Source organism: Ranitomeya imitator, chromosome 4 (genome assembly GCF_032444005.1).
Source record: "Ranitomeya imitator isolate aRanImi1 chromosome 4, aRanImi1.pri, whole genome shotgun sequence".
Taxonomy (NCBI): Eukaryota; Metazoa; Chordata; class Amphibia; order Anura; family Dendrobatidae; genus Ranitomeya; species Ranitomeya imitator.
This window is the reverse complement of record NC_091285.1, coordinates 422,016,843-422,029,166: the sequence shown is the minus strand read 5'-3', so window position 1 is coordinate 422,029,166 and position 12,324 is coordinate 422,016,843. Positions and strand designations below refer to the sequence as shown.

At 44.8% G+C, this 12,324-nt stretch overlaps 1 protein-coding gene across 1 annotated transcript in view; it reads right to left on the bottom strand.

The window, feature by feature from the left end:
* PAX4 (paired box 4) overlaps window positions 1–12,324 on the bottom strand; it is a 215,832-nt gene that overhangs the window by 166,903 nt on the left and 36,605 nt on the right. Inside the window, exon 2 of the mRNA XM_069765445.1 lies at window positions 3,206–3,336. Within this exon, the coding sequence (XP_069621546.1) occupies window positions 3,206–3,336 (131 nt within the window). The remainder of the gene's footprint in view (window positions 1–3,205; window positions 3,337–12,324) is intronic.

Sequence of the window (12,324 nt, the reverse complement as noted above, 5' to 3'; positions counted from 1 at the left end):
TTATAATGCGTGGAGGACTACATGGGGTCATTATACTGTATGTAGGCCTATGTGGAGCTCATTATAGTTTATGGAGGACTAAGTGGTGCCCATTATACTTTATGGAGAACAATATGAAGCCCATATTACTGTATGTTGCACTATGTGAAGCCCATAATACTGTGTGTTGGACTATGTGGAGCCCATTATGCTGTATGGAGGACTATGTGGGGCCCATTACACTGTATGGAGGGCTGTGTGAGGATCACAGTTAAGGCATCATACTGTGTTGGGTCACCATACTTTACTGGGGGGCACAGTAAGGTAATCATACTGGGTATGTGGAACGTACTGTGGAAGAATATACTGTTTGGGTATCATACTGTGTTTGGGGGCACTTTGGTTGGCATCATGCTTTATTATGTTTATGCTTTTTACTGCTCTTACATAACATATTAACCTCTTAGTGACAGATCCAATTTGATACTTAATGACCAAGCCAATTTTTACAATTCTGACCACTGTCGCTTTATGTGGTTATAGCTCTAGAACGCTTCAATGTATCCCATTGATTCTGAGAGTCATATTGCAGAAAATAGTTAATAAATAACATTTCCCACATGTCAACTTTACATCAGCACAATATTGGAAACATAATTTTTTTGTTAGGACGTTATAAGGGTTAAAAGTTGGCCAGCGATTTCTCATTTTTCAAAACAACAAAATGTACAAAACCTTTTTTTAGGGACCATCTCACATTCGAAGTGCGTTTGGGGGGTCAATATAACAGAAAATTCCCCAAAGTGACACCATTCTAAAAACTGCACACCTCAGGTTGCGCAAAACCGCATTCAAGAAGTTTATTCACCCTTCAAGTGCTTCACTTATGCAACTTATGCAATATGGAAGGAAAAAATAACCATTTTACTTTTTTCACAAAAAATTTACTTTGGATCCAATTTTTTTTCTTTTTTGAGTGCAAGGCAGGGCTCAGAAGGGAGGGAGTACCATTTGACTTTTTGAACGCAAACTTGTCTTGAATCAATAGTGGTGCCATGCCGCATTTGGACACCCCTGATGTACCTAAACAGTGGAACCTCCAATTCTAACTTCAACCATGACCCCAACACACCCCTAACTCTAATCCCAACCCTAACCATAACCCCAGCCACAACCCTAACCCAAACACACCCCTAACCCTAATCCTAACCCTAACCATAACCCTAACCACAAAACTGACCCTAACACACCCCTAACCATAATCCCAACAGTTAGGGCTGGTGGAACACACCAAATAATATAAATAAAGCTATAAGATGCATTCGCAGCCCTGGGTCCACCGTGCAGAGATATTACCTGCTGCTCGGTAATGGCGGATAGTAGATGGCGGTACAATAGAAACACACTCGGGTTAACTTCACCTGGTATGTAAGGAGACAGACCCTGTTGCATCACAGAGCAGCAATACTGCAGAATGTTCGGTCACAGGTCTCTGCCCCAAGGACATGGGGTTAGAGTCCCTCTAGACACACTAGCGCTCGGCGCCGCACCTGTGGTGCCAAGGAAAACTAAATACTAATAGATTTAGTGCCCTGAATGTGTGCAGCACCACTCTGGTGGATGCCACTAATGGCCCTAACTAGGGATTGCAAAGCATACTAGTTTTGCATGGCTCTGCACTGGCTAACGCTGTTAAATAGACGCTGTAGGATCATGCCTCGTGCTGGATGGCACTTAACTAGCCCTAGACAGCTCCAAACACCCAACCACATACAACAACGCTAGGGAAGGGGATGATTAGGAGCTTTCACCAGATAGCATACATGCATCCACACACACACAATTTCAGTTTATACTAGTTGCAGCCCTCCAGGACCTTGCCAGTGGTCCAATCAGAGCAGGTTGAGGACCTGGGAATGTGACCCCCGACCTCCAATGAGAGGTCGTCCCACGGGCATGCTCGGTAGGCAAAAAGCAGGACTTAGTCCCAGGAACGTCTCCTCGCCGCTGACTAATGCTGGTTACAATAGCTGGACCAGGTACAGCAGCAGTAACCAGACACACAGCATCAGCTTGAGCAAGATGCTGGGACCGATGTCTCTGCTGAGCAGGCTCCTCTGTGGCTGGGGAAGAATGGGAGACCGCAGAGGACATGGTTCCAGATTCCCCCTGTTCATCGGTGGGAACTCGTCACCTAACCCCAACCCTAACCATAACTTTAGCCCCATCCTAACCTTAACTTTAGCTCAACCCTAACTTTAGCCCAACTCTAACCCTAATGGAATAATGGAAATAAATACATTTTTTTTTATTTTTAGCTAACTAAGGGGGTAATAAAGGAAGGGGGGTTGATTTACAATTTTTTTTATTTTGATCACTGTGATAGGGTCTATCACAGTGATCAAAATTAACCAATAGAAAAAATTTCCTATTGTTGCCGGGTGCAGGCCGGCAGATCTTGACGGGCACATTGCGCATGCGCTTGTCATTTTCTCCTGGAAGAAGACACCAGCGGCCCGGGGGACTTCACGGAGTTGCAGGGACAACGGAGGTACTGGGGGGATTGGGGTACCCCATTTCTCTCTCCTCTGATGTGCGATCACATCAGAGGAGAGAGAAATTAAATGTAAAATCGTTTTTTTTTTTGCCATCTCCATTATTCTGTTAATAACGGTGATCGGAACACTGGGGACGGTAAAAACCAACCCAAATCATGTTCTCTGGGGTCTCAGCTACCCACGGTAGCCATGACCCCAGAGAAATTCAAACTCTGGGGGATGCTATACACTTGTTTCTCAGTGCCGTTAAAAAGCAGTGCTGAGGCATAAGTACCCTTAATTGCTGCCATTAAAAGGCGTATCGTTAAGGGGTTGATATTATTCCAGTATGCCCTATTTGTGATTATGTGTTTATTTTATTTATTTATCTATTAATAATATCTACTGTATTATCTATTAATTAAAATGTACTTTGCTTGTGGGACAACACCTTTCAGTTTGTTTTCATATAAAAAGGTTCATCATTATATTTGATGATAAGGAAAAACTTCCTCAATTGTAGATATTTTTTAATAAATATCATGGTTGACCCGCAAGCTTTTTATTTTGGTTCTCTGTGTATTTGAGTTTGACATCCCTGCTCTAGATCGAACAACCCTTTATTTTCGGAGTAAAAGCAACTCTAAGGCGTTTCTAATAAATGAGAAAAGAGGCAAAGTTAACATTACCTGCAAAATCCTGGAGATTTCACATGCTCTTACTCCACTTGTAGCCAATTCTATTATCTTTTTCCTTTTGCATGTTGGGAGAGGACGACCATTTACAAACATCCCACCTAGTTGGTTCACACTGCTTACACCTGGAAAATATATTGAGGAGAAGTTTGCAAAACTCTAAATTAAAACAAGGGGTGGCAAGTAAATAGAAATTTGTTTCCACGTATGTCACAGAAATGTTTACTTCTTAGTACAGAGATATCTGTCCTGTATTCTTAAGAAAGCAATGTATTTACTCACTATTACCAGTATTCCAGTATTAGAATTGCATACACATAAGTGATTTACTGTACTTTTCTGACTAACCGACACACTGGACCATAAGACACACCTAGATTTTAGAGGAAGAAAATAGAAAAAAAATTATTGAAGCAAAAAATGTGGTCATGAGAGTGAGAGTGAGTCATGACACACTGTTATGGGAGGGGAGGTGTTGTTGACACTGCTTTAGGGATAATATCCCCTATCCTGGTATATATATGCCCTCCTCTTCCCATCCACCATCCTGGTATACATGGCCAATGTCCCCCTCCTGGTATACATGGCCACCATCCCCATCCTGGTATACATGGCCCCCATCCTGGTAAACATGGCTTCCCCATCCCCATACTGCTATATATGGCCCCCCATCCCCATCTTAGTATACATGACCCCCATCCACCATTCTAGTATACATGTCCATCATCCCCATCCTGGCATACATGGTCCTCATTCACCATCCTGGTATACATGGCCAATTCATCCCCATCATTTTATACATGGCCCCCATCCAGGTATACATGACCCCTCATCCAATGATACATGGTCCCCATCATGCTGCACACATATAAAAAATAAACCATTCTACTTACCTTCCCTCCGCTCTCTCGCAGCGGTGTCCTGTTCTGATGCTGGCAGCTGTCTGCAGTGTGTAAGCAGTCAAAGACATCACTGCCATATGCCCTCAAATGCTGAGGTCAGCTACCGGAATACTCACTGCTCTCCATGCCTGGGATTATGGGCATGGAAAGCAGTGAATATTAGCTTTTTTTTACCTATTAAGGTAAAAGAGCCACCTTCAGCAGCACTAAGGCTGCATTCTGTGGCTCTTATGTTTAGTACCCACAGGAAGGCTGAAATAATCACTTTTATATATTTCGTGCCATACCTGTATTGCGTTAGGGAGGTATGATTTCTCCCTGACTCAAGCGCCTCGCAGCCGTCCATCATCCCACCGGTCGCCGCCTCCTCTCTGTCTTGTGCTGTAACCGGTGCTCATGCTGTGCAATTATTTCTCGGGCATGCGCTGTGGGCGCTGCCCTGGAACTTACATCAAGTGATGTAAGTAGATCGCGCCTGTGCACAGCGGAGGCCCCAGATCCCACCCTGCAGTGTGTTATAATGTATTTACACTGAGGGGGCTGGGAATCTGGCGCTGTGCGCAGGCGCGATCTAATTAAATCTCTTGCTGTAAGCTCCAGAGCAGCACGCACAATGCATGCCCGAGAAATAATTGCAAAGTGCAGGCGCCGGTGACAGCACAAGACAGAGAGAAGGCGGTGCCTGGTAGGATGATGGGACGGTGTGAGGCGCTTCAGAGAGGGATAAATCATACCTCCCTGAAGCAATGCAGGTATGGCGCAAAATTTAATTAAAGTGATTATTTCAGCATTCTGAGGGATACTAAACATAAGAGCCTCCTTCACAGAATGCAGCCTTAGTGCTGCTGAAGGTGGCTCTTTTACCTTAATAGGCCCTGGGGAGTGACAGGTTCCCTTTAACTTTATGTGTGTTGATTCCAGCAACCAATCAGGGCGCAGAAACCATCCACAACTTCATGACACAAGGTCTTCTGTGATTGGTTGCCAAAGTCACATGTCTCTGGCCATATAAAAAGTGGACATCTTGTTTTGCTGGCGCCATTTGCTCAGTGTCACAGTGCAGAGAGGTTGCTCCTTCCCTAGTGCTGGTGCTGAAAGTGAACTTGTCAGTTAAATAAATAGGATCCTGTCCTGTGTGAAATCCATCTTTCAGCATCGAAGTTGATTGTGCCAAAACTGTATGGCTGTCTCTGGAAGCCCCATTTACTACTCCAAATTATTTGTGCAAAAACTGGTTTCAGTGGCAAATCAGAAGGCCAGATTTCCACTTTAAAATTGTTAGGCCTAGTATAGTGTTGCAGCCAGAAGGCCTAATTAGCTACTCCATATCGTTTGTGCTAAAACTGTGTTTCAGTGGCAAATCAGAAGGACAGATTTCCATTTAAAAATCGTTAGGCATAACAGTGTTATTCAGGCACACTATCTAAGAAAAAAAATAGTGATTGTTCATTTAATGACAGGTGACTGACAGCTGGGGGTCTAAGGTTGTTAAACAGCAGGGTATAAGAGGAGAAGGCTACTTACAACATGAGTGGGGAAAAAGCAAGGTTGTGGTAGAAGGGGGAATAGGCTTGGTGTTCGACGTGTATGTGGGGTAGGTGCTAATGTGAATGAAAGCCCAACTCAACAAACACCATCTCATCAAATCCAGACCACTGACATCTGTTACTGGCTGGCCTACTCGACTCCCTTTCTATGGCAGATGTACAGTGGTACAACTTGTAGATGAGGCTCAGAAAGAGCATATGCTCCAGTGGATGGCAAGCGCTGCATCAAGTGGCCTCTTCTCCTCTTCCTCCACCTTAACATCACACACAGTACAATCCTCAGAGGTGGCACCCCAATCACCCTTGTTTCCACCAGCGTCAAAAATTTCCAAACGCCCAACTGATTGTGGGGAACCTCAGATGGGCAATTCTGAAGATCTGCTCATACCTTGTATTCTGTAGAGAGACAGGGTTAGTGGGTGCTCTCGTCCACTGGCCTTGCTATCTTTAGAAAGACTACATTGAAGAGAGCTCATACTCCTGAACACCTGCTCTCTCTCCCAGTGGGTAGAACACTACTCAGACAACACAGGGTGAGAATAAAACAGTGTGGCAATAGTTTATTGAACGACCAACACATAATATCATATAGAACAGTCCCAGCAAACATCCAAGATGGTGCAAAATACATAGTCTCACCCTTCTGCTGACTCTCCGGGATTAGAGCTGTTTCTAGGGCTGAGTATCCCCACCAGTGGCTCCCCACTTTTGGATGGCCCCCACAGTGAGGGGGAAATGACAAGCTTAGGAAGATGAGAATCCATTGATGTACGAGGCCAGATGACCTGATTGTCCTAACCTGTAATCTCTAAACGTCTTTGAGGATTCAGTGTTGGCCAATGAAGCAGCTATATATATCTTCAGTTGGACCCATGATGTCATGGCTACTGTAATGTAGAGTCTCTCGAAACACAGATCCTCCTTTTTATAGGACACAACTTCTCATTCAGTCATTCCACCACAGGTTTGGAGGAATGTGGAAGGAGGCCATTCCTCACTGCTGGAGTGTTCAAACAACATGCATAGATTGTCCTTCATATTGCAAATCACCAATGCGTCAACATATTAACAGACATTCAAACACTGTGCCTTTGTTTTCCAAAGAAAGTAGAACAATAGTGGACAGAAATACAAGCACAGATACAATAGCTAATCAGCAGCCAGTTAACAAATGGCAGTCATTGCACATTAATTCAATGATAATAAGGGTCAACAGTCATTCTCACATGAATTCTAGCTCATGTCCATGGGCCTACTGAAATAATATGTCTGGATAATTCAAATTAAATGCGGTGTCGCCACATATTCCATGGGCATAGGATGTCTGCTCAGTAGAATCACAGAATCCAGAGGAGGAAAGCAACTGCACTGATGCCAAAAAAATGTTCATGTTAGTTCTGAAGCCAGACGAAGTAGGGTCCAAGCAAAATCCAGACCCTCGCCACCAGATGTTAACCACCAAGGGTGGAGGAGATCTTCATGAGACTCAGATACCAGAGGCGCACGCAGACTGTACTGTGGTGTCAGGACAGGAAGAGGTGGAGAGTGACTCTCAGGATGAGGAGTGTGAGAACAGAGAAGATGATGATGAGATTGTAGATCCCACTTTGTGTGAATTCAGAGGAATGCAGCAGAGTAGGTCAGCAGAGGAGATGAAGGAGGAGGAAGATGCGGATGTTACTTTGTGGCTTCCCACACTCACAAAATAATGCAACCATGACAAGCACTGCATCCTCAGCCTCAACTCTGGCTGTGGCCAGAACTGGTCACGAGGGTACAGTTTGCAGGGGCGGCAAGAGTTGCCTAGCTTGGTTGTTTTTTGAGACCGCAAAAGATGACCCAACACACGTTATCTGTCAAATTTGCAAAAAAACTCAGTAGAGGCAAAGATTGCAATAATTTGACAACTACATGCATGAACAGGCACATATATGATCAACATGCCTTCGTGTGGGAATCTCACTGCGCTAAAAAAACAGGCTAGTGGGCCTCGCCAACCACTGGCCGTCCCATCAACCCAATCTCCTGCTTCTTCCTCCTCCATCACCATTCCAAGTCTTCACACACAGGGTTCCAGCTGCAGAAATTACAAATGTTTACCTTCCACAGTCAGGGTGAGTGAGAGCCAATCAGCTGTTATGGAAGTAGACATGAATGCTGCTTTTGTGTCAAGTAGCACAACGCCTCATTCTCAATCCACCATAACATCTCCGCCTGCAACTCACTCACAACCCAGCAGTTTGTCCTGTTCTCCATACCCCGCACTCTCAGCACAGCAGCCAGCCCTCAGTCCAGCAGTTGCGGTCATATAATAGAATGTTTCCTCCTACACATGGCAAAGTTAAGAGCTTGAACTCCACCATGTCCAATGTGTTGGGCATGGAAATGCTGCCTTTATGCCTGGTAGATACAGGTAATTTCCGAAAGTTGATGGCCGTCGCAGTCCCCAGTACCATTTGCCCATTAGCTGTGCCTGAACTACACCAGCATGTCACCGACAACAGCACCCGTTTTCTGAAAAAATCTATGTCTGCACGTCCACCTGTGAAGGAGAGAATGGTTAATGAAATCAATTATTAACCTTACATAAGCTAGTAATATATATGGTGTGGCAAGATGGCGTCTACATCTACGCCTTGGAATGTGAGGTGGATACACTGAAGACCATATATGGAATAGATATAGCAGGGACCTAACACAGACTGATACAGTGGCTGCTAAGAAGCTGTGCAATGCCATCTTCCTGCCTGCTACATGATCTTTTGTTTATACTAATAAAGTTCAGTTCTGTGCCAGCTCTTGCCGGGAAAGGAGTGCACATCTGACCCTGCATCTGATGACTTTCTTTCATGCATGCACTTAGCTCATATTTATCAGGTCAGGGGCAGGCAATCCCTAAGATCTCTCCTTAATAGATCACTCCAATACACCGACACCTGGATGAGCAAATATGCCCAGGGACTTTACATCTCCCTGACTGTTCACCAGGTGACTCTAGTGGCTATGGGGCAGGCAGTCAAAGGGCTGCTCCACAAGTCTTTGAATCTCCAAGACTTGTGGGAAAAACCTCTGCATTTAACAGTTCGTCCACTGCTTCTGCCTCCTCCACTTCCTCTAAGGCCTCCACCTGTGCCCTCAACCTCTCCCTTTATCAGACACGCCTTTCAACAATGCAGGTAGAATCTCCTCCACCTACGTACTGCGCAGCTATGGCTTACCATAGTCAGGCAGTGTTTAAATGAAAATGCCTTAGAGATCGCAGTCACACAGCTCAAGAGTTATGGACAGGTATCCAGGCCGAGTTAATGTGCGATAACTGTGCAAAACTGGTGGCGGCCCTACGTCATGGCAACCTCATGCATGTGCCTTGCATGGCTCTTGTCCTCAACCTGGTGATATAGAAATTTCTCTGCCACTATCCCGGCTTGGATGCGCTGCTGCAGAAAGCACGGTCGCTGTGTTCTCACTTCTGCCGATCGATTTGCATCGCTACAGAGGTCTTTCGGCCTCCCGGTTAACTGTTTGATTAGCAATTTTCCGACATGGTGGAATTCCACTCTGCACATGTTGCAGCGGCTGTGGCAGCAGCAACGAGCGCTGATGCAGTATGTCCTTTTGCATAGCTTGGGCTAATGCAGTCTGGACATGGTACAAATCACACTTGTGGAGTGGGTACAGGTGAAGGACCTTTGCACCCTTCTGCACAGTTTTGAAATAGCTACTAAGATGATTAGCACTGACGATGCCGTCATCAGCATCACTCTTCCGGTCATCTGCATGCTGGAGCACACTTTGAATAGGCTGCGTGAGGAGGTAATGGTCCAGAGGAAGAGTTGGAAGTAGAGGAGGATGCAGAAGGGATAACAATATCTCTAATTTCTGGACTGTCATCACAAAGGCGGTTGCCATGGGAGGGTAACTTACAGCGATCAAGAGGGGTTCATGGTACCAGAGAAACTGTTAGTGAAGATGAAGGAGCCGAAGAACAAAGTGAGGAGGAGGAGGTGATGGACGTGCAACAGTCAGGAGATGAAGAGGATTATGATACGCTCTCTGTGGTCCACGGTTGGAGGGAAGGGACGGAAGAAGCAACTGTTACCCTGCCACCAACACAGCATGGACTTGGATCTCATGGAAGCGCCCGACACATGAACCCCTTCTTGCTGCACTATCTTCAATACGATGCCCGTATTCTTAGGGATAGAAATAGTGCTGACTACTGAGTTGCCACTCCGTTAGATCCACGTGGAAAGGGATGCACACATGTTGGAGTATCGAAATACTGTACACTTGTAGACAATCTTAAGAGAGATTTTCCCCGACAGCAGTGAGGCACACAGTGTGCATCCCAGTTGTAGATGTCCAACGCCGGGAATGTCAAGGCGTCATCGCCAAAACATTAGCAGCAGCAGCAACGTTATGTGGCATAGGCAATTTTTTAGACCAGCCCGTGCACCAGTAGAACAGAGTACAAGTCTGACATGTTGTGAATGACTGGAGAGGATATTGCAGGAGTATCTGTAGTTCAATATCAATGCCATCCTTGGGGTTTGGACCCTTTTACATTTTGGTCTTTAAAGGTAGAAGAGTGGCCTGAGCTGTACTGTCATGCCTTGGAGATTTTGCTATGCCCGGCAGCTATCGTTCTCTTAGAACAAGTCTTCAGTGCTGCTGGTGGTTTCAGACTGATAAGCGCATCCGGCTGTCCCCTTTTGCACCCCAATCACAGATTAGGCAGACTAGGTGATGGTGTCGTTTTTAGTGTCATGCATTGATCTTGCATTATTGCAGTCTATGCCATCTCTGTGGTGTCTTCTGTGCCTGCTGTTGCTACTGCTGCTCATTTTTTGACTGTGCTAGTCATTGCACTGGTTACCCATCCACTCCAAAATTCAATAAAAACTTATCACTTCCACCCACAAAGCGCTCCACGGTTCAGCACCAAGTTACATCTCCTCCCTCGTCTCAGTCTACCACCCTAGCCGTGCCTTCCGTTCTGCTAATGACCTGAGGTTAACATTCTCAATAATCAGACCCTCCCACTCCTGTCTCCAAGACGTCTCATGTGCTGAGACAATTCTATGGAATGCACTACCCAGGATAATTCGATTAATCCCCAATACCCACAGTATTAAGAATGACCTAAAAAGCATTTCTTCAGACTAATCTTCTGCTTCAACACATTTATCTAACTATCCCTGTGTTGCCCATTCAAAATTTTCACCATAACCAGGTTCTTTGTATCATGTTCTCACACGCATTATGCATTTAATAGCCCTCTGCGTCTGTACTTTTACATTTTCTGGCTGATAACTGGTTCATGCAGCACTACCTGGACTCCATATTTCTTACATTATGGCTGGTCAGAACAATGAAAACAATTGTTACCATCCACCTTTAATGTCTCCCCTATTTCCTCTTAGATTGTAAGCTTGCGAGCAGGGCTCTCATTGATCTTGGTATCTGTTGATTTTTGTGATTATTGTTATGCTGTAATGTCTTTTATTGTCTGTACAAGTCCCCTCTGAAATGTAAAGTGCTGCGTAATATGTTGGCGCTATAGAAATAAAATTATTTAAATTATTTTTTTTTTTTAAATGTGGAGACTACAAGTTGGGTCTCCCTCTGGTGGGTTGCCTGTAGTAAAAGTTGTATCAGGGGCCTATTATACTGTTTCTACTCTGTGGATATTGATGCTACTTTATTGCTGTATGACAATTATTTTTTGAAATGTGAAAACGCCAAGTTGGGTCTGCATCTGGTGGGTTGCCTGTGGTGGAAGGTGTGTCAGAGGCCTATTAAACTCTTTCTACTCTGTGGATATTGATGCCACTTTATTGCTGTGTGACAATTATTTTTGTAAAATCCAAGTTGGATCTCCATCTGGTGGGTTGCTCATATACTGTAAGTACTACCATTATTACTGTATGAAACTGATGTTTGTGCCACTTGAGTGTGGCTGGAATAAAAAAAAATTGGAGATGTTGCATGAGGTATGAGGTTTCCCAGCTAAGGAGGCTTACACCGCTCCCTTATCTGCCAAGTCCTCATTGAAACTTCAATTCCAAGCTGTAAATGCTAGGCCAGAACCTGATACCCCATGCATGGGTCATGGCTGACTGCTTCTGTGCCATTATAACAGGTTCTACTGTGGGTCAATTGATCAGCCAACTACCTGTGTAACTATTCTTACATTTTTTCTATCAATAGCAGTCTATAAAATGGGTGTTTGTGTCATCTGAGTGAGGCTGGGCTAAAAAAAATTGGAGGTGGTGCATGAGGTGTTGCGGATCTGCAGCTGTTTTCCATACGTTGTACAGTACCATGTAAACATATGGAAAACAAAATCCGCAGTGCACATGCTGCAGAAAAAAATGCGCAGAAATGCAGCGGTGTTTTTTCTGCAGCATGTTAATTTTTTGTGCGGATTCCGCAGCGGTTTACACCTGCTCCTCAATAGGAATCCGCAGGTATAAAAACCGCAGGTGGAATCCCACAAAAACTGCTCACAAATCTGAGGCAAATCCGTGGGTAATCCGCAGTGCAGTTTACCTGCAGATTTTGCGGAAAATTCCACACATCAATCCGCAACGTGTGCACATAGCCTTACACTGCTTCCTTAACCACCAGGTCCTCATTAAAACTTCAATTCCAAGCTGTAAAT